At 38.1% G+C, this 23,602-nt stretch overlaps 1 protein-coding gene across 1 annotated transcript in view; it reads right to left on the bottom strand.

The window, feature by feature from the left end:
* Flt3 (fms related receptor tyrosine kinase 3) overlaps nucleotides 1–23,602 on the bottom strand; it is a 62,508-nt gene that overhangs the window by 33,151 nt on the left and 5,755 nt on the right. The window contains exons 2-8 of the mRNA XM_026388383.2: nucleotides 21,133–21,335; nucleotides 17,383–17,498; nucleotides 12,299–12,428; nucleotides 10,303–10,430; nucleotides 9,234–9,373; nucleotides 8,984–9,137; nucleotides 7,664–7,832 (exon numbers count right to left, since the gene is read on the bottom strand). Of these exons, the coding sequence (XP_026244168.2) occupies nucleotides 7,664–7,832; nucleotides 8,984–9,137; nucleotides 9,234–9,373; nucleotides 10,303–10,430; nucleotides 12,299–12,428; nucleotides 17,383–17,498; nucleotides 21,133–21,335 (1,040 nt within the window). The remainder of the gene's footprint in view (nucleotides 1–7,663; nucleotides 7,833–8,983; nucleotides 9,138–9,233; nucleotides 9,374–10,302; nucleotides 10,431–12,298; nucleotides 12,429–17,382; nucleotides 17,499–21,132; nucleotides 21,336–23,602) is intronic.

Genomic DNA, 23,602 nt, shown 5'->3' on the forward strand with positions numbered 1-23,602 from the left:
CCTTGAAAAAGAAGCAGAAAACAGGAGGAAGGCGTTTGGGATCCAGGAGGAGAAGGTGAATATCATGAACGGTATTTTAGATTCCTTTGACGGCAGGAGGAAGGGTTCACTGGAGGAAAGTCTAGAGGTAGCAGTAAAAATCTCGCAATTTATTCATTCAACGGTCAGTGGTGGACCCTATTTTGTGGAAGGAATTAAGGATACAACAAGATATTTGAAAAAAAAATGGGTTTCTGTTCTCAGTATTTTACAGTTTGGTGGTAAAAGCAAACAAGAAAAGAAGCAGTTATGGTAGAGGGTGGGAAGTTCTACAATAGGAGAAGTAAAAGTTCAGATTTGGGGTTTCGGAACATGACAAACTAAATGTCATCTAAGGTAGGGAAAATGGGAAAGAAGAGCAAACCCAAGTGGCACCAGGAAAAAAAAAAAAAAAGGCAGGTCCTGAATTGGATGAGGAAAAAGGAGGCAAGAATAGAATCCCAGTTGATCCCTATGATTCGAAACATACAGCTAACGGATTAGTGACAGCTTTTGAGCCCATGCTGATCTGACACTGATGTTGGGTGCCCTTAACTCCTGAGTGGAATAATAACTCTGTCTAGTGATGAAAGGATTCATTTCCCCGTCAAAAGTTTCCAGCAATTAAAGAGCAGTTGACAAGTTTTTAGATGCTTTGTTAACAAGAAGCCCAGCGCATAAAAAATGTTGCTTGCCCTGACCTTTTCTCTTTCTTTCCTTCTTTTTCTTTCCTTCCTTCTTTCCTTCTTTCTTTCCCTTTAGTACTAGGGATTGAACCCAGGGGCATTCTACCACTGATCTACATTCCCAACCCTTTTCATTTTGAGATAAGGTCTCACTAAGTTGCCCAAGTTGGCTTGGAACTTGTGATCCTCCTGCCTCAGCCTCCTGAGTCTCTGGGATTACAAGCGTGTACCACCGCGCCCAGCTCTGACCTACTACTGGACCACAAGGAAGAAAGGGTGAAGTGGAAGTGATAGAAAGATTGGCGGGAAAGTCACATGAAGCCTACGGGGGAGAAGAGGAAATCTAGGTACTGTGTGATTCCTAAACTTCAGGAAGGCAGCGTTTCAATAGTCCAAGAAAAGATGTGAGTTTCTAAAAGGGAAAATGTAATTCTCTCTGAGCAATGGCTAAAGACCTTGAAAAGGAAGGAGAAAGGAGATTTTTAAAAAGAAAGGAAGGAAGGGATAGAGATAGGGAGGGAAGAAGAGAGGAAAAGAGAAAAAGAGAACTCCATGTGGCTAGCCAAGGACCATGCCACAGGCGTTAGTCAATTTGGCAGAAAGAGCAATGACCAATGCAACTATTTATCAGTAAGTGGACCAAAGCGAAAGGTTTTGTGAACATTTTTCTCCTCAGTCTTTTGTGTTGTTTTCATGGAGTGTGGTTTGCACAGAGATAGCACCTAAAATGTTTTCACTCTTTTGAACCATTTCCATGTAAATAATCATGTAAATAACCGGAACACAAAACTGAATCTCTGGGTTGTTTGAAACTGCTCTTTCCCTCTCCTTTCTAACAGTCAACCCTAGCAACAACTGTGTGGCTGAACCTGGGAATTCCAAGGGGAATAACCAATTAGATGTCTGGGAGAGCCAAAGCTTCCTCCTCCCCCGAGGGTTTTTCTAAAAATGGCCTGTCTTGCATGGACAGGAGATCAGGAAATTTGAGTTCACAGTGAAACAATACCTTGGAGACTAATAAGAGGTATGCTTAATACAACTATGAAAGGGTTTTCTCCTCTGTCATCAGATTTAGGTCATTTTATTTTCTACTTAGTGCCCAGAGGGGAGGAATTGAGAAAGGGCAAGCTCTTTCTAGGAGCTTCAGAGAATAATTTTACTATTGGGTTAAAAAAAAAAAAAAGATTTATTTAACGAGCAAGAGTCAAAGTCAAATCAGAGGACAGAGATTAACTAATAAAGAATGTATTGGTGAAGTTGAGAGCTTGTGAAAGTGCAGAAGGAAGGGGTGACAAGATTGAAGGTGGCTTTCCACAACACAGAAAGATGGTGAATAAGGAAAGACGGTGGATCAGGAAGCCTGGAGACCTCATCTAACCTCAGGCTACAGGGTGGAAGGCCTGAACACAGCCTGGCCAGAGTTAACCCAGCTTGGCTATAGTAAGATCTGCTCTGTTCAAATTTCTGTTCTGAGATAGATGAAGATGGTGGGGGTGTGGGGGGTGCTGATGATTTCGTAGCTCTCTGTACAATACCATGCTCATTTTAAATTTCAATTCAGAGATGCCCACAAGCCTGGTATACAACCATTAAAGATTCGATAGCAAAAGATGGCACATCCCATGCAGGTTAAAAACACTTTTATTTTCTCAATAATTAAAGAACATATATGTATCTCTGTTTTTTCTTTCTTTCTTCCTTTTATTTTTCTTTTTTGCAGTGCTGGGGGTGAAACCCAGAGCCTTGTACACACTAGGCAAATATTCTACCACCAACCTACACACATCCCCAGGCCCAGAGTATTTCTGTTTTCTTATACACTGGGTTTGAGAGCCTCACATTTTTGAAATGAGTTTGTGTCAAGAGGCCTTATAGAGAAATGACTAAAACCACAAACATCAGAGCTCACTATTTCTGCTAGAATCCCAACACTGCTATTGCCTGCTGCTGTGAACTTAGGCAAGTCAGTTTCCTCATCTGTAACATGAAAGATTAAAATAGTATCTACCTCATCTGCTCATTGGAAGAGAAATTTTCAAAAAAAGCATTTTTTTTTTGTATAAAGTGCTTAAAACAGTGCCCAGCAGATAACAGACAAAATGTACGTGAGGCTCGTTATACCTAGTAATCATTTTGAATAAAAAATAAATGTAAGAGCTGATGTAGCTCAGTTGTATAAAGTGCTTACCTAACGTGTGCCAGGCCCTGGGTTCAATGCCCAGTACGGGAGAGGGGAGAAAAAAAGCAGTGAGAAGTTTTACTCTAGGATGTAGAGTAAGTGCGGAAACCACATTAAAAGAAAAGGAAGATATAAGGGGAGAAAAAAAACTCAAGTCAATGCCACGAACAGGAGTAGTTTAAAAATTCCTAAGAAGTAAAATACTATGCAGCCATTGAAAACAATGATGTAGTATAATAACACAACTATGAACATAAAATACTTACGATATTTTTAAATGAAAAATCATATTACAAATGACATGATTTCATGTTTGTACAAAAATCTATACTTTACACTTCTATCATGATGGTTACATAGAAAAAGTAAAAAAAAAAAAATATTATCTCTGGAGCTAGAATCATGGCTGGTATTTCTACTTTATTAAAGGCCATCTCACAAAACGAGAGTCAGGGAATGGTAGTGATTTTGCCTTAGATGACTGGGTAGGTAACAGCCTCAGTTTCCATCTTTTTAAAAATGGGACAATTAGGATTAAATAAGGTAACCCATATACTCTGCACATTGTCTGGCATGAGGTAAAAGTTCAAAGTACCTTTCAGTTTTAATAAGTGGCTTCATAGGATGTGACTGAGAACTTAAAACTGAGTGGGGTCTTTGGGGGAAAAGGGACCCAGGCTCACAGTGGCAAAGAGCAGATGTAAAAGGGAACAGGACTTAGTTGGGAGCGCTTGGTACTTGACTAGGCCCAAACATCTTCTCCCTGTACACACTCAGGCTCACCTCCTGGACCAAAAATATTTAAAACATTCTTCCACAGGTTCTCCAGCCTCTGCCGGGACATAGCATTCACTGTTTTGAGAGCCTGCTTTTCTGTTTGCCCTTGCTTCTCTAGGCCCTGGCTCATCATCCAGAACCCACACCACCGCCAGCCTGCTGTGTACCTAGAAGTTATCACACTGCAGTTGTTGCCTGGGATGGGGGTGGGAGGGGTAGGCAGAACTGAGATTCATAGAGTAGAAAGATGAGATATTTCAGGGAAATAACAAGGAAAACTCAAGACTTGGGCCAGGCTAAAGAAGAATCTTTCAGAAGAGATTCCTATATAATTATAATGATCTAATATAAGTTTTTTTTTTTTTACCAAGAAACTGGAATAAACTAACATAGATTTGGTGTTTATGATGAAGGTTATAGGTAGGAGGTTATGCCAAACAACAGGTGAAATATCCTGGAAGACCAGGATGCTAGGACAGCTGGAAAATTACAATTTCATCAAATGCAGACACACAAAAGCAAGCCCTACTGAGCGCTGGGGGTAATATTTGAGGAAGTAAATTGGAGAAATGAAGCTGTGAAGGTGGGGAAGCTGACAGACTTCTGGCACACACGCCATGACCACACCAAAGCTTCTGTAGGAGTCATGTTGTTACTTGGGCTTTCGGTCACAGATTTAAAAAAAAAATCATGTCTCTTTACCAATAAAATCATCTCTTGCAACACGATTAAAACAGGACACTTCACCATCCACGTTCAATTCCATTAAATGGGGTTAAGGATGCTCACGGCACTGTTCTTTCTGCTAATTAGTAAATGTGAAACTTATTATCATCAAAAGATGAGAAGAACTCCATCTCCATCTAGACCATGAGGTGGAGAGGAAAAGACACCCAGAGTGCTCAGAGACGTGCTCAAATTTTCCATTGTTCAGATTTTGTTCAGTCGTTTTGAGCATCTTTCCTTTGCCTTGGGTATTCAGTGGCCCATATTATCTGGTACCTCCAGAGCACTAAAAAAAACATTGTAGCCTCTTCAAGAATTTTTAAATCAAAGAAAGACTGAGTGTTGTGGTCAGTGCCACTTGTGCCCTGTAGTACAAAGAAGATGCCATTGACTCATCTTTGTCCCAGACTATGTACTTTGAGCTGCTTTCCAAGGATGAGGATGAATTCATTCATTTAGTAGACACACATTTACTGAAGAAGGCATGGTACAGAGACAGAGAAATGGCAGAGCACCTATCCTTGTGGAGATTATAATCCAAGAGGTGAATTCAATAGACAAAGAAGTAACTCTGCTAGCAGATAATTAGGAATGACAAAGATATGGAATACTAATGGGAGTCAGGATCTGCTCAATTCATTAATTTGGCACCTCTGTAGGAAAACTACTAGGGTTCAGGGGTGGAAATTGTGGCCATCGTGTGAAATCATTAACCAGCCCACAAGATTCACCCACGATTATGTAAAATCTCAAAGACTATGCAAGATGTCACTAGCACAGCAGCAATCTGTGTAATTATGGAGGAGAGGGAGAAAGATATTACCTTATTCACTCTTGTATAAATTTGATGTTCCTAATAGTATCAAACCCAACAAGAAGATATTACACTGACATTTGTTGAACTAAATTGAATTGATCTTTATTTCTTTGAATGGGATTCACAATCTAATCCCATAATGCTAGAAGCTTATCTAACATTTTGTTAGATAATGCATTCACATAATACAAAGAAGGGAAGGGACAGTAATATACTGATAAACTTTCTGAACATCAGGCAATTGGTAATTAGGGTAGAGTGGAGTCGAATCTCTGACCTGCTACTTGTATAATTGTGCTGGTGTCAATAAGAGTTCATGATGATAGGGAGATCCCTAGAAGACAGTGCTCCTCATTCAAAGGCAATTTTTCCTACCAGGTAATATCTAGAGTGATATTTCATCATCACTACCAGGAGAAGGGAGATGTGCTGCTGGCATCCAGTGGGTGGAGGCCAGAGATGTTGGTAAGTATCCTATAATGCACAGGATAGTGTCCTCTAAAATAAAGAACTATCTGGCTGCTGTTGAGAAACCCTGAGCTGGGGGAATGCATATTTGTCAGCTCCCAGGTCAAAAGTAGCATTTTTAATTACCTTGACAGTGAATCCTTTGAATATTAAGGGTTTGGGCAAAACAAGGTAAAAGTTTCTTTGAAAATCGGACTTGCAACTCTTTCTAAAAATCCAAAGAGGGTTTTTATATATAGCTCAGTAGCAGAGGGGTTGGCTACCATGTGCAAGACCCTGGGTTCAATCCTCAACATCACACACACAAAAAAATCTGAACAAAGACCACAGACAGGTTACAAATAATTTGAGAAATAAATAAAAGCACAATAACCATGACACAAACACTTAGAAGAATCAAGGTGAAAAGAACTTTATCCAATAAAATAAGTGAGCCATGAATGCAAGACACATATGCCAACTTTAAATTCTTAGCTATGTAAAGAAAGTAAAATGAAGCATGTAAAATTAAACTGGATAACTGATTTTGTTTAACTTCATATATACAAAATATCATCATCTTTACATGTAATTAATATAAAATTTATTAACGAGGTAGTTTACATTCTTATTTTTCATACAAAAAGTCTTCAAAATTTGTTGTGTATTTTAGAGTTGTGGCACATCCTAATTTAGACTAGCCATATGTGGCTGGTGGCTACTGTACTGGACAGCACAAAAATCACTAACAGTTATTAAAAATTCAGCATCAGGCCTGATGTCCCAGATACTCAGGAGGCTGAGACAGAATGACTGCTTGAGCCCAGGAGGCCAGCCTGGGCAACATAAGAAGACACTGTTTCAAAAAAGAAAAAAAATGGGAACTCAGACCTAATTTTGTTTCAGCATGTCATTTTGAAACATTTGCCCAGACGATTCTTGTACAGTTGGTTTACAAACCACATACTGATAAACAAAGATTTTATTCTTGAGCATTGTCTTGTTAGAGAAAGGGCATGTTCCTCTCAGTTGCTCATAGCCTAACCTGAACCACAGCTTTAGTCACACCGCTTTAGTTTTAAGAGATCAGAGGGGTTACAGAAAACCATGGAAGCCACAGAAGACACAGTGGGTAAGTTAGGATTTTGTTTTCTAAAGAGAGAATGAAGAATTACTTCTGTAAGAGAATCTGGAACTTGGTTGTCCAAATGCTCTGGAAAAGCAAGTTTTCCTTTCAACACTATGGTTGGATTATTTCTGCATTTATTTTTTAAAAACATACATCAATACACCTATAGGCAATGGGTTCTGTTTTTAGGGAGTTGTACTTCCTCAGTCATCTGCAGTGTGCTCAGGAGACTCAGTGTACTACAGTGTAGTACTCTCAAATAGGAAGTAACAGTCTTATGACTCAGAAAATGCCACAGAACCATACTATACTAACATGATTCCGTTTTTCACACAGTGGGCTATACTCTCTGAAGTGATTGTAAGATTGCTACTATAGCCTCACGATATGCCTTTTGTTTTCTTGTCTTCAATTTCAAACTTTAGAAATTTGTGGGACTAGGGGTGTATGTAGCTCAGTGGTAAGAGCACATGCTTATTGAGAGACTGAGGCAGGAAGATGGTGAGTTCAAAGTCAGCCTCAGCAACTTATGGAGACCCTGTCTCTTAATAAAATATAAAAAAGGGCTGGGGATGTGGCTCAATGGTTAAGCACCCCTGGGTTCAATGCCTGGTACTAAAAAGAAAAGCGCATTTGCTTACTATGTTTTGGGGAAAAAATATATAAATATAAATAAATAAATAAATGCATGTATCTATATATAAACTCACAATTAGAGAATTTGCTTCCATAAGTACATGTGGACCCAGGAGGCCAGCCTGGGCAACATAAGAAGACAGTGTTTCAAAAAAGAAAAAAAAAAATGGGAACAATTTCTCTTGAGGGTAATGAGAAAGGAGAATCATGCTAATAATGGTCAGTCTGAGAGCTCTGTGTTGTCTCACCTGTATCCATCTTCCAGACCCCTTTGTTCACATGGAAATGATTTTCGAGAGAAGGTCCATGTACATCGGATTTGTGGGTATGCTTTAAACCTGACAGAAAAGCAAAAGTCTTCATATTGATCAATTTCATAATCTTCACTTGAATTGGTAACATTTATAAATCCCTTTTCTGAAAAATAAAGAGGCATTTATAAATTAGATAATGGCATTCAGATGAAAATGTATTGAGATGACAAAATGAATTTTTATTCATACATTTGATGCAAGAAAGCTCAGAGGCTGGCATGCTGCAGGTCAGGTTTGAAACTCCCAGAAATGGAAGAGTCTTATCTCCAGTTCTAAGCCTGAGCTCATAATCTTTTGGAGTCAAAATTCCTTGAAGAATGGGATATAGGGGCTGGGGCTGGGGCTCAGGGGTAGAGCACTTGCCTGCCACATGGGAGGCACTAGGTTCGATCCTCAGCACCACATAAAAATAAATAAATAAAAATAAAGGTATTGTGTCCATCTACAACTAAAAATAATTGGATGTAATTGGATGTAAATAATTGATCCTTTTCCTAGACAAATACATCAATAAACCTACAAGACTTTGCAGACAATATCAAGAGGCTAAAGGGTTCCCCCACTGCCAGCCCAACGTGTATACACTGAGAACAAAGAATGGAAAACTCTGCTCTCAGCCAGAGTAAGTCTCTCAGTCCTGGGTCCCACATAAAAATGATCTCGAGGTGGCAAATAAAAGAGCAAGCTGGCTGGCAATATTCACACGTTGTTCTTGCAGAACATTTCCTTATTAGTTTGCTAAGAGAATTCCTGCATTGCTTAGCATTTTCATTTTGGCTAGGGTCTGCGTCCTAATCCGAGATTACTTAAGCATAATTATTTTGAAATGCTATGTAGACCACCCCCATTTCCATTCAGCTCAGTGCTTGTACAGTTTACATAGTAATGCCTGGCAGCAGGTTCTTAGAACATGTATTTATTAAGAAACTATTTGGCGCCAGGCTCTGGCCCAAAGATAGAAGGGATGTCCCTGTCCTTAGGAAACTTACAGTCTATTGGAGGACAAATGCATACAAACAGATGGTCACACTACAGTGATACATGCAAAGACTGTGGCATTCAAGTGAATATGATTTAACTGGGAAAGGAAAGGAGTAGGCAGCTTATCTTTGAAAAACTGTTCTAACTCAATTTATTTTTCAGTGTTTAATGGTAACATCAGATTGAAATCAGCATTTGTGTTACACACCACACATTCCACACTAAAAGCAACTACAAATGATGGATAAAGATTGCCTGAGCAGCCTGCATTACCCAGGATGGTAACCAAAGCTGACTGACTGGGATGCTCAGAGGAGGAACAAGTGTAATATCCAGTGTCGTTTCTTCCCACTGATGAGACAAAGGCAAACAGAATCCGGATCATCGTTCTGTTTCTTGAATAGGTACTCATCTCAAAGTAGCTGCCCTGGGTGTTAATAAAACAGAGTTTGCATTTAGTGATCTCAGCTGTGCTATTACCTCATTGTTCCTGCATTTTCAGAACACAAACTTGTCACCTTACCTCCTCGAGGACTTTGTTTTCTAATTCCCAGGTGAGCCCAAATCCGTGGTTCACATGAATGGCTTTGCACCTTATCCATAAGGGTTCCCCCACTTTCAGGAATAACTGGGGAAGTGTGGTCTGAGGAGTTTGATTTAAATCTAGAAAATGAAAACATCCCAAGTAAGAAAAAAAAAGTGATTTTTTTTTCCTCATCTCAAAAATATACACTGAGTATCCTGAAGGACAAAGGTTTTTTTTTTTAAAAAAATTTTTTATTTTTTCTTTTTAGTTATACATGATAGTAGAATGTATTTTGACATAATACACATACGTGGCGTATAATTTCCCATTCTTGTGGCTGTACGTGATGTGGAGTTATACTGGTCACGCCTTCACACGTGAACATAGGAAAGTGATGTCCCATTCTTTCTGCTGCCTTTCCTATGCCCATCCCCCTCCCTTCCCTTCATTCCCCTATGAGGACAAAGATTTTAACATCTCCAGTATTATTAACCGTATTAATGAAATAACCTTTTAGAGGTTTACTACTCTTTGGTGAGAAATCAGTTCTTACAGCATCCATAATTTCACATTTTAAATGATATAAAGGGACCTGGGGTGTAGCTCAGTGGTAAGAGTGCATACTTAGCATGCACAAGGCCCTGGATTCAATCCCCAACACTTAATCAAATAAGATAAAATTAAATGCTATGAAAAAAAAAGATAGAGGGGCTGGGATTTGGTTCAGCAGTAGGGTGCTTGCCTAGCACGTGTGAGGTGCTGGGTTCGATCCTCAGCACCACATTTAAAAATAAATAAATAAAATAAAATAAAGGTGTTGTGTCCAACTACAACTAAAAAAAAAAAAAAAAAGAAAAAGAAAAGATAGAATTTCTGAAGCTGAATGATTACTTGATTGCTGTTAGTCCCAGATAATTTCTAAGGAATAGTCACTGAAAATAAAGACATGATAGGGTTAAGGGTGTAACTCAGTAATAGAGCGTTCACCTAGCATGCCCCAAGCCCTGGATGCATCCCCAGCATGGGAGAAAAAATAAATTAAAAGGACATGATATTAGAGTGTTACCTATTGTGAACAGCTTGGTACATTCTCTGCCCAGTTCATTTCTTGCACAACACCTTATATCTGTTCCAAATAATTCATGAAGTACCTTTTCCTCCTTTTTAACAACAGCCGGACTTTCTTCTTGACAGCTGTAATTAGAAAACAAAGGCCCTTTGGCTAAATATGGTTTTAAATGACTGCTGTGGGCTGGAGGTGTAGCTCAGTGGTAGGGCGCTGGCTTTGCATGTGTGAGGCAAAAAACACAGCACCTCAAAAAAAAAAAAAAAGATAGACGTATGTTTGGGAGTACAGAGTTACAGGTTCTTGAACCTGTCTTAAGGAGCCAAAAAAAAAAAAAAGCAAAAATTAAAAAAAAAAAAAAAAAGAAAAGCAGATCAAAAAGTAAACAAACTGGGCTCAGTGGTACACACCTGTAATCCCAGCTGCTCAGGAGGCTGAGGCAGGAGGATCTTGAGTTTGAAGCCAGCCTCAGAAAAATGAGGTGCTAAGCAACTCGGTGAGACCCTGTCTCTAAATAAAATACAAAATAGGGCTGAGGATGTAGTTCAGCGTTTCTGAGTTCAATCCCCCATACCCCCCAAAAAAAAAAAAAAAGGTAAACAAATTTATCGCTTCAGTTAAGGGTTCCTAAGGGAACTATCTGGTTACTCATTATCTCAATTTGTTAGAATAATACTACATCATAAACAGTTAAAATTTTCTTTTGCTTGGCAACGTTTTGGTTGCCTTTTAAAAACAGGGAAAGGAAGAACTAAAAAGGAAGACAAAAAGGAAAAAGCCCAAGTGTCACAAAGCCAAGCCCATCTCAGTAGTCCACAGAGCAACACTGTCTCCGGCCTCAGTACAAAGTGGACTTTGGTTCCAGAACAGCGTTTCCCTAATACAGGCTTTTCTCAAAGCAGATACAGGTTTTGGAATCTGTGAAGCATCACTCTTCTCTTCATCCCTAGAATCAAGTCACTCTTTTCTTTGTGTATCCTTCCTTGAGTTGTTTTTAATTATAAGACAATAATAAGAGTTCATTGTATGAATGTTGGATAATACCAAAAAACCCAAAGAAAAGAATATGAAGTTATCCAATCCTATCACTCTGAGATAACAACTGTTATTATATTGGTATATATCTTATCAATCTTTTTTCTCTGTATATAATGTATATATGTATGTTTCAAGAATCTTTTTTTGTACTTCTAAAATTTGAGATCACATTCATATCATTTGGGAACCTGGCTTTTTTTCTTTTCCTCTTTCTATTTTTTCCCATTTTTCAACAAAAATGGTTCAGTAGACTTCAACTAGTTCAAACCTCAAGAATTCTTGCTTACGGAGAGCTTAGTGATGGCATATATGGAAAAAGAATAGTAAACATTTACTCTGTGTTTGTATCTGCCAGAAACTGTTCTATGTGCTTCATGAGCAATCAACTCATTTAATCATCATCATAATTCTGTATGATACTTATTAACATTCTCTTTCTTCAAATGAAGCCCAGAGAGGTCAAATAACTTGTCCAAGGCTACACACTAGCAGGCAAACCAGGGTTCAAAGCCAGGTTCTCTGGCTTTAGATTCTTGATCTTTAAACAATTATATGAAACTACGTTTCCAGAACAAAAAATGACCACAAATTAAACATTTAGTCACAGGGAATTTCTTACTTATAAGAGATTATATTTTAAAACCAATATCTTTTTCCCCTAACCAGATACTCCAGGAATCAACAATACCATAACTCATGAAGTATGATGACAGGGAGGAGCCTGCAGTTGATGTGAGCAGACCTCAAAACCCTCTTTACCAAAAACAAAACAAAACAAAACAAAACAATCCCCCCGTCCCCACTGTGAGGCCCGTACTATTCATTCTGTACATTTAAGGAGTCAAAGTTTTCTGTTGAAATAGAGATACATTCCATTTTTAATACACTGTGAGGTCAACTACATTAGAAAAAGATCCAAAATTAATAATCATAGCAGTTATCTTTTCACATCTCATACCTTTCACCCTGCGAATCACAGAACACCCATTCCACGATCGGTTCTGGAACACTCTCAGATATACAGACCAGGGCATCCTGATTTTCCATTTTTCTAAAGTAAGGTCTTCTTAATGTGTAAAGCAGTGTATCTACAGCATCATAAATTATTAAAATATTAATACTTATTAACATTTTACTGATATTCTAAAAAATCATTGTCTTAGCACCCCCCTCAAAAAAATCTGCATCATTAAGAAACGTGAATACTTTATATTATAGCAGTATACACTCCCCCCACACCCAGGCAATACATTAAATTCAACTATAGCAGCCATGTCAACTTCAACAACAATCCTCTTGGTCAATTTCTTTGGACATTCACAAATCCACAGATAACTAAAATAAGTAAAGTAATGTGAAAATGGAAATATTGATGTGCATAAAAAAGGGAAACTAGCAGCAATAATATACAGCTTAAACCCTTTATTTAACATACAGCTTAAAACAACATTCTAGCAGGGCGCAGTGGCTCAAAGCCAGCCTCAGCAAAAGTGAGGCACTAACCTCACAACTCAGTGAGACCCTGTCTCTAAATAAAACCCAAAATAGGCCTAGGGATGTGGTTCAGTGGTTGAGTGCCCCTGAGTTCAATCCTTAGAACCCAAACAAAAAACAAAAAACAAAACCCTCAACTTTCTTCTCATAATTTCATCTACACCAAGGTATAAATATATTATAATGTAGAAATATAAAAATATGAGTAGAACGGAGTTAGAATTGGAACAGAATTTAGAGGCTGTTCACAGTGGACCATCATACAACACACACACACACACACACACACACACACACACACACACACAACCCATCCTCCACTCCCAGCCATGCCCCACATATAAACTTTTCCACTCCTACTTGGACTTTTCTAGGAACTGGAGTTCAAATTACCCCGCCAAGGCCGATCATTTTCTTTCTTTCTTTTATTTTTAACCAACTTTTAAAAATATGAAAATAAAAGCTTCCCTAGACTTAATTTCTTATAACAAATTTCAATTTAAAATGCTATGCATTGTTTGATATATATGTGTATGCATGCATATATGAAGGAATAGGATGTATCTTCTGGTATATATGTGTGTATAAATGAAGGAATATATGACATGTAAATTGTGAAGCATAATGATTTTAGCAAATCCTCCTGGACCCCTGACCTAATTTAGTAATTTGAATATTAATAAATACATTTTAACCTAATTTTATGCTTCTCCCTAACTCTCAATCCTAGGTAACACTTATCCTGAATTTTGTACTTATCATTCTTGCACTTCAAAAAATAGATGTACCACAAAAATATGTGTCCCCAAACGATATATTAATTTGTCTTGTTCTTGAGCTTCAAAATATTGTATCACTCAATATATTGCTTCTACAACTTCATTTTTTTTCATCCAACTTTTTTTTTTTTGTACCAGGAACTGAACACAGGGGCAATTAACCTCTGAGCCACATCCCCAGCTCATTTTATATTTTATTTTGAGACAGGGTCTCACTATGTTGCTTAGGGCCTCGATAAATTGCTGAGGCTGGCTTTGAACTCATAATCTTCCTGCCTCCGCCTTCAGTGCACCACCATGCCAGCCCAACCTTATTTCTTAAGATTCAGCCGTGGTTTTGCATGTTATCCTTCGTTGTTTTTGTCTTTGTTTACAGCTATATAGCATTCCACTGGTAAGTAAATCACCATCTGTGTTTTTCATTTTCTTGCAGTGGATGTTTGTTTCCAGTTTTTTAAACATTCCACGAATTTCTACCAAGACATGTGTGTAACATTTCCTTTAATAATACAACCCAGGAGTGGAACTGCTGGTTTAAATATATGAGCATGTTCAATTTTATACATAATGAAAATTAGTTTTCAAAGTGGTTATATTAGTTAATGCTTATTCAACAGTTCCTATTCTCTGTATACTTACCAAGACTTCTTAATTTTCAGTAATCTAGAGGGTATAAAACAGTATCTCATTGTGGTCTTAATTTAATAATTAATTTAATGTGTATTAAAATAATTCGTTAGAAGGCCATTGTACTGAAATGGCTCCAGTGCTCTGGGTTCCTACATAATCAAACCAAACCCAGCTCCATGGAAACAGCACAATGAACTTAAGTGTAACCAATTAGAAACCGCCAACCAACCTCTACCTAGAAAATTAGCCAAATTAAAACTGCCAACTAACCTCTAACTGGGGACTTTCCACTTCAACCTATCAAATCTCTTCTTTGTCTCTTCTGTGAATGTTTTGTAAAAATTTTCCCCTCACAACTCCTTAATGGAACCCACCACTTGCTCAATTCATGAATCACTGTCTGTTCAAACTCTTAAAATTTTAATTTTAAAGTTTATCTTTTAACACGTGTTTATTGACCATTTCAGTTTCATATTCTAGAAATAAAATGACCATTTGTCCTTTTTGTTCATTTTCCACTGGGTTTTGTTTTGCTTTGCTTCTTACTGATTTACAGAAGATCATTACATATTATGAACATTAATCTTTTGTTGACTGGGAATGGTAAGTACCTTTCCTATGTTGTGGTGGTTTTTAACTTTTCATCCCTGTAATTTCTAATGTTGAGTCCCAATTTTACCCTCTACAGCGTTTTTGGTTTTTTTTTTTTAAGTCTAGCTTTGCTTCTACATGGTAGTACTTCAAATATTTAAAATAAAAACTGAGGTCAAGAGAGAAAATTACCACCCAAGGCATTTTAACTAGTTAGCCTAGGTTTCCTGACTCAAAATCCCAGAATTATTTCCTCTATATTTCACTATAATCAATTGCTACTCCTCAAAATATTCCCTTCTCTATGCCAAACATCCCCAATTCCCTGAGCTGCTCCTAATTTAAGGAGTTCCAAATTATTCACTATTTTTTTGCTGTGTTTTAACCATATTTATCTGAAAAAAATGCAGAACTGAAAATAATAATCTATTCATTTCCTTGGGCTAGACAATATATTTTCACATATACTGCCAAGGTTCAAGTTTACTATTTTAGCAACCATGCCACACTCTTAGTTAATACAGAGCTTGTGATTGTCTCTTTCACACTGACTATTGCCAAGTCACTCCCACCAGTTTTTGTTTTTGTTTTGAACCCCACCACTCAGCAGAATACTTTTTAAAAAGTCCTCATTTAATTGATCGATTGTTACTATATTTTTACACTGTAAATCTAAATATAATAGGACTACAGCAGATGCCCACTTCCCTTACATAATTATATGCCCTCCACAAAAAGAGAGAGCAAGAATTTCTTATCCTCTTCCAGCCTGGAGCACATAGTGTCCAACAAAGAGGAATAAGGAAGTAGAGAAGCTCGTGAATCAAGATCAAAAATCAAAGGTAATTATTGATTTTGCTTTTCTAGCACTATGGTCTTACTAGTTTCAGAATAATCGAAGGGATTTTCAAATTTTTACTTTACCTGATTTTTGTCTTGGGGACTAACTTTGGAACCTAACGCCCCACGGTTGTACCATGACCCAGTACCGTGACCCTTCTGGGAATGTGAAGCACTCTCTGTAGTCAGTATCTCTGACTGCAAGGGCCACACTCTCACACACAAAGCCCAGTGCCGCATAGTGTGAAAAGTGTAGACCTGGCTTAAATTGGAATTTAGCTGTGACCATTATCATGTCTCAGGAGTGCCTATTTTCACATCTACGTGCAGGTGGTTGGTCATTGTGAGCATCTGAAGTGATACAGGTAGAACACCCTCAGCAAAGGGTGATTGTGGCCATTCCTGACCCAGGTGCCCTTATGGTCTGGGCACACAGGCACCACATCCCAGCTTTGTGTAGAGTCACTGACAAGAAAGAAGGGAGCCTGGCAAACTGCACCAATGTGTCACCAGGAAAGCTAATTTAAAGTGGCATTAACCCAGAGTTTGTGGAGCAGTGCCCTGGCCCCCTAGAGACACATGAACTATGTTACCACAGTTACTTTTATTAGTCATGTAAAGTAAAACAGTACACTCAGTGTGCACAGCATAAAGTCTGTGCCAATGCTAGGTCTGTGCTTAATGGGGACAAAATGAGACGCCAGAAAGCAGATGGAGGCGGTGATCCAAGATAGCTGTCTCCCTGGGTAAGGACTTTTGGATTGTTCTGTACAGTTTGCACAGCCCAGCATTTGTATAGACCTGTACTGTCCGATACAGTAGTCATTAGACACATATGGCTTTAAATTCAAATTTTAATTAATTAAAATTAAATGCAATTGAAACTGTCTCCCCAGTCACACTAGGGACATTTTAAAGTATTCAACAGCCACATATGGCCAGGAGCTACCATATTAGACAGAGCAGACAGAACATTTTCATCATATCAAAAGTTCTATTGGGGGGGGGGGCTGGGGTTGTGGCTCAGAGGTAAAGCGCTTGCCTAGCATGCATGGCTCTGGGTTCGATACTCAGTACCACATAAAAAAGTAGAGTAAAGGTATTGTGTCCACCTAAAACTAAAACAAATAAATAAATGTTTTTTTTTTTTTAAAAAAAGTTCTATTGGATCTTGCTAAGACCTTACAATCTTGTGAGATAGTTTATCCTCCTTTTACAGATAAGGAACTCAGGCTCAAAGAGATTTAGTCACCTGCCAAAAGGAGCAGTTTTGGAACTGGAATTAGAGCCCAAGACTTCTAATTCCAAGTTCACAATAGTTTTCCAATTCTTCCCTGTCATCCATTTGTTTACTGAAAGAACAAAAAAATGAGGATCCCTGAATAGAGTTATGTCCTAGGTCTTCAAAGAGCATTCACATTCTGAGAGTCCATAGGAACATGGGAGCTTCTCAGTTCTCAGAAGATTATGTGGAGAAAGGAACAAAATTCAATCAACTCAGCTACATATTGAGGGAAGCCTGAATATTATATCTTGAGTCATGGGTCAAAAACAAATGGGTTTCATATTGTGTACAAGTATATACATGTAACAATGAATCCCATATTATATATAATTATAATGCACCAATAAAAAATTTTTACAGAATCAAATGGGTTCTAAACTACTTCTGGAATACTGGGAATGCCTAGTAGCAAACTGGACTTACTTCTTATACTCACTGTAAACAATATTGTGTAATTGGTAGCTTCACTCTGAATAAAAAGTAGGTATTCTCCAGCTTGGGTCTCTGTCATTTTCACAATGACCATGGAAATAACTCCTCTGTAAAACAGGAAAGAGAACTGGTTACTTTGGCAAAGGTGTGAAACTAAAAACAAAATTTCATACTGAGTCAGAAGGTGGGTTGGTGGCTCTCTGTGACTGTGGTACAGAGGGCTGCTTAGTGGAGAACAGTTTTTGCCTGTGCCCAACACTCAGCCTGACCATTATAATATGACAGTGACTTCCCACCCCTGAAAGTGAGTGAGCTCCATCCTAGCCACCAGCTCATGTTTCCTGAGCCCCTTGGAGGGAAATTTCCCATTCAAAATTGCAGAGCCTTAGGGGCACATGTGCTTTGGTGTCCCTTCCGTGACAAAGCACCTTCCATGATCCTGTTTGCCCCATCACCTGGTCACCAGCTTCAGTTCCTCAATGGCAGAGCCTGATGGCTGTACAAATGAGATACCCTGGGATAAAGAACATTCTTCTGGTGTGGGCCCTCTCTCTCTAACTGAAAGAATTTGAGTAAATCTGACATGAAGCATTTTCCTATGAAGTAGTAATTTCACCAACATACAACATAGAAGCAGAACAATTCCTCAGTGTCAGTATGGTTAACTTTTCAGATCATTAGTAAAGGTCAATTTGGCCAGGGGTCTTCCCTTCAGAGATACTTTTGATCTGGATTTAGCAATACCTATTCTCTTTTAGTGCTCTCTAGCAGTTAATTGAATGGTGTAGATTTAAATTTACACTGCGTGATTTTTGTTTATTTACTTCAATGTTGGGAATGCCTAGTAGCAAACTGGACTTACTTCTTATACTCACTGTAAACAATATTGTGTAATTGGTAGCTTCACTCTGAATAAAAAGTAGGTATTCTCCAGCTTGGGTCTCTGTCATTTTCACAATGACTATGGACCACTTTTTGTGGTACTATGGATTGAACCCAGGGGCACTTTACCACTGAGTTACAACTCCAGCCTTTTTTATTTTCAGACAGGGTCTTGCTAAGTTACCCAGGCTGGCCTCAAACTTGTGATCCTTCCGACTCAGCCTCCTGAGTCGCTGGAATCGTAGGCATGCGCCACGGCACCCAGCCAATACTTTCTGACCTTTAAATTCTTACAACTCAAAGTGTGGTCTTTTTCCAACAATGTTAGCATCTGTTGGGGGTGTGTCCATGACAAAGATGCAGAATCTCAGTCCCCATTCAGACCTACTGGATCAGAATCTGCATTTTAACAACCACCCCAGGCAATCCAACAGCAAGCAGCATTTGAGAAGCCTTGCTTTAGGACATGCAGGAACAATTAAAGAACTCTTGTGCTTGCACCCATGGTTAGTAAACGAGTAGGACATACACTTGATTTGCATCTGCAGATTGATTTTGTTGATGGGCTATCTTTCTTTGAACAACTTACTCTCCTTATCATTTGTGAACTTTAAAAAAAAAAAAATTTTGGTGCTGGGGATGAAACCCAGAACTTCATGCATGGCAGGCAAGTGGCTTTCTCACTGAGTTACTACACCCCCAGAGGTCATCTGTGAACTCCTAGAAGTGTTCTGCCTATGAGCGAGTCCAGATATAATTTTTATAATTCTCTACTATGAAAAAGTCACAGGGCTTGGGCTGTAGCTCAGTGGTAGAGCACTTACCTAGCATGTGTGAGGCACTGGGTTTGGTCCTCAGCACCACATAAAAATAAATAAACAAAATAAAGGTATCGAGTCCATCAACAACAAAAAAACATTTTAAAAATAAAGTCACGAAAATATGTTTTGATACTATGTAAACTAACCTACAGGGCAATTATGACTTTAGTTAACAAGCTGGCTGCCTGCCTTAGAGCGAGAACGTGAGCTCTACTGAGTGAAATAACCCTACCTTGTTACTTTTGTTTTTTGGTCTCAATCTGGTGAGAACTTCTGTGGCAGCACATTTCTTTAAGCCCCTCCCCTACCCATTTTTTCTTTTTTTCTTTTCTTTTCTTTTTTTTTTTTTTTTTTTTTTTTCAGCACTGGAGATTGAACCCAGGGCTTTGCATGCTAGGTAAGTGCTCTACCACTTAGCTATGTTCCCAACCACTAAGCCAAAATTCTTAATAGAAGACTGCTTTGGTTTAACCCCAAGGTAAAAAGTAACTGAAAAACAGAAGTGAGTATATACAATCTCAAAAGAGGAAAGGAAAATGAATGTGCTCTAAGATTTAGAATTAATATTAAGAATTATACCCACCGTCCTGATAATTGCACAAGAGTTTATTTGACGTTAAAGGACAAAAAACAAAAAATCCAGTTTGTATCAGTCACAGAGAAATTCTCCAACACCTCATCCAGGGGCATGACACCCATCTCTGGCCATTTGGGTACTGGGTACTGTTTTCTGCACTGTTCTTAGAAAGACAGCATTTTCTCTATAGCTATTGGAGCATCCAAATGTCCCCAAGAACTAAAAAGAAAGGCAGCCTTAGAATCATTAAGTGGCATATAAATGCCCTGTGCCCCTTGTCTTTCTCCTATAGGAGGAGGGCAGCAGGGTACAGTGTTCAGCAAAGAATTAGAGGTTTGGATAAGATCTTTTCTTCTGGATAGTGAGACCAATGTTCCTTACAGACAGATCAATGTCTTACTAAAACATTTTGTGGCTATCACATAATTCTTCTTATATTATGGAACAAAATAGATAAAACCAAATGTTCTATCCCCAAGCATTTCCAAGAAAGAAGTTTCTTATTACATTAACTGGAATGAAATGAAAACTTTCTAACTTTTCATCTGTAATTTGATAGTCAATTTAAAAAATGACACATTTAAAAATCCCAAGTATTTTTTTTTTCACTATTTGTTTCACATTCTGCCAGCTACTCAGTAATCACTGATTGCCCTCTTTCCTCACCCCAGCCCATGTTTCTCTCCCTGTATATGTAATACATATATAATTCTTATGTTTAGCATCCACATATCAGAGAGAATATTTGGTCTTTGGTTTTTTTAAATTAATAGATTTTAATTTTAGAACAGTTTTTATTTAAAAAATAATTGAATAGAAAGTACAAGGAAATCCCATATATGCCTTTCTTATCACACAGTTTCCTATATTATTAATACTTCACACAGGTGTGGTATATTTGTTATAATTGACAAACCAATATTGATGCATTATTATTAACTAAAGTCCATAGTTTACATTAGGGTTCACTTTTTCTGTTGTACCTCTTATGAGATTTGACATACATAATGTCATATATCCATATTCTTAGTTCTATCTTTAGTTTATTATTTTATCGGAGATAAGATAGACATGGATAGAAACTTTTTAAACTTTTTTTTTTTAAATGGGGATAAAACCCAAAGATGTTTTACCACTGAACCATAGCCTCAGTCCATTTTTTTTGGTATTGGGTATTGAACTCAAGGGTGCTCAACCACTGAGTCACATTCCGAGCCCTTTTTATTTTTTATTTTGAGACAGGTTTTGCTAAGTTGCTTAGAGCCTCACTAAGTTGCTGAGGCTGCCTTTGAACTTGTGATCCTCCTACCTCAGACTCCCAAGTTGTTGGCATTACAGGCATGCACCACTGCACCCATTAACATGAACAGAAACTTGAAGAGGAATTCCAAATGAATCAAGTTCTATGCAAGAAAATATTACTTCTAAAATACTTGTGATTGTGCATCTGACCTCTCTTACCTGTTGTGTAAATCAAAGTGTGGCTGGCAATTCAGGGAACTGTGTTTAAAGACCCAGAGACAGGAAATGTTCCCCGGGATGTTGACCAACACTTGCAGCGTGATGGATGAAGATACATCTACTTCCACGGTAGCAGCTTCATACACTGCCCCTGTCCTCTCAGGCCTCAAGGTACACCCCAGGTCTTCTGGGGATTCTGGTACCTACATTGTAGAAGGAACAATGTGAACTCACAATAATTTTATGTTTAATGCATCCTTTTCTTAGCAAGAAACCTGTAACAAATACATGCATATTGATATTCTGCATACAACACCCAAGCCTGCTGTGACCCACTGAGACTATGTCACTGACTGAAAAGTCCTATTATTTATAATTCTCTCAAGAGAAAATAACTTTAGGCTGATTTTTTTTCAAATTTTGAGCTTTATATTTTTATTATGTTTTATCTGTTCTTTTTAATATATATGAAAGTAGGTATATTTTTACATATTATACATACATGGAGTATAACATCCTAATTAGGATCCCATTCTTGCAGTTGTACATGATGTGGATTTCACAGTCATGTATTCAAATATGAACATGGGAAAATTATGTCTGATTCATCCTACTATCTTTTCTATTCCCACCCTCCCTCCCTTCCCTTCATTCCCCTTTGTCTAATCCAATGAACTTCTATTCCTCCCCCACAGCTTACTGTGTGTTAATATTCACATATCAGAGAGAATATTTGGTCTTTGGTTTTTTGGGACTGGTTTATTTCACTTAGCATGATATTCTCCAGTTCCATCCATTTACCAGCAAATGTAATAATTTTATTCTTCTTTATGGCTAAGTAAGATTCTAATGTGTATATGCACCACATTTTCTTTATCCATTCATCTATTGAAGGGCACCTAGTTGGTTCCATAGCTTAGCTATTGTGAATTGAGCTGCTATAAACATTGATGTGGCTGCGTCACTACAGTATGCTGGTTTTGCATCCTTTGAGTGTATACCAAGGAGTGGGATAACTGGGTCAAACAGTGGTTCCATTCCAAGTTTCTAACAAATCTCCATAGTACTTTCCATAGTGATTGCACCAATTTTCAGAGCCACCAGCAATATATGAGTGTACCTTTTTCCCACATCCTCCCCAACATTTTTGGGGGGTGGGTACCTAGGATTGAACTCAGGGGCACTTGACCACTGAGCCATATTCCTATCCCTATTTTTGTATTTGATTTAGTGATAGGGTCTCACTGAGTTGCTTAGCACCTTGCCATTGCTGAGGCTGACTTTGAACTCGCAATTCTCCTGTCTCAGCCTCCCGAGCCACTGGGATTACAGGCGTGTACCACTGGAATTACAGGTGTGCGCCACTGCATGTGGCTCCTCGCCAACATTTATTGTTACTTGTATTCTTGATAATTGCCATTCTGACTAGAGTGAGAGGGAATCTCAGCATAGTTTTAATTAATTGCTAGAGATGTTGAATATTTTTTCATATATCTTTTGATCATTCATATTTCTTCTTCTGTGAAGTTAGGCTGAATTTCTAAAGGGTTGTATGGACTGTTGTGGGTTGAATTGGACCACCCTATCCAAAATTCATACACTGAAGTCCTAGCTCTCAGTACCACAGAATGTGACAGGGTTATCTGGAGACAAAGTCTTTACAGAGGCAATCAAATTAAAATAAGGTCGTTCGGATGGATCTTAATCCAATATTACTGGTGCCTGAGAAGAGATTTGGAGACATACACATAAACCAATAATTTATATACTAATAATCGATATACTAATAGAAGTATGCCATATGGGCATGAAGACTTCTACTTACAAGCCAAAAAGAGACCTGGAAGAGATTCCATATCACAGTCCTCAGAAGGAACCAACTCTCAACACCTTTTTGAACTGCTAGCCTATAGAACTGTGAGACAATAAATTTCTATTGTTTGTCACCAAATTAGTATATTTTCCATGTCTACCCTAGCTAACTAATACACAGACCATAATTATAAAATCCATTATACATCCTTAAATATTTTTATGATTATCATATGTAGATAAGAATCGACATAGCAAAAGTAAAGTAGCGTGGCTGTTAGAGGGAATTTAAAAACCAGACTTTTCAGTGTGGATTTCCCCATAGACTCATTGCCACAACCACACTTACTGTCTGCTTTAAATAATAAATATATATTGAGAGGTTCTGCTGCTTCACACCCCCTCTCTTAGCTTCTTAACATGTGTGAGTGCTGTGCACGATCACGCGCACACACACACATAAAAATTTCTTCAAGTGAAGAACGGGCTAGCTCTTTTGCTACTGATCTTCAGTCACGTTTCTGTTCTTATTATTCCTTTATTCAGTAAGATCTGATAATAAATTCATTTAGTTAAAATCTGAGAAGTGCAAGACAGTCTGCTAGATACTGAGATCAGAAAGAATGAAACACTGATCTCGTCCTTAAAGAGTTTTGAG

This window comes from Urocitellus parryii, chromosome 2 (genome assembly GCF_045843805.1).
Source record: "Urocitellus parryii isolate mUroPar1 chromosome 2, mUroPar1.hap1, whole genome shotgun sequence".
Classification (NCBI taxonomy): Eukaryota; Metazoa; Chordata; class Mammalia; order Rodentia; family Sciuridae; genus Urocitellus; species Urocitellus parryii.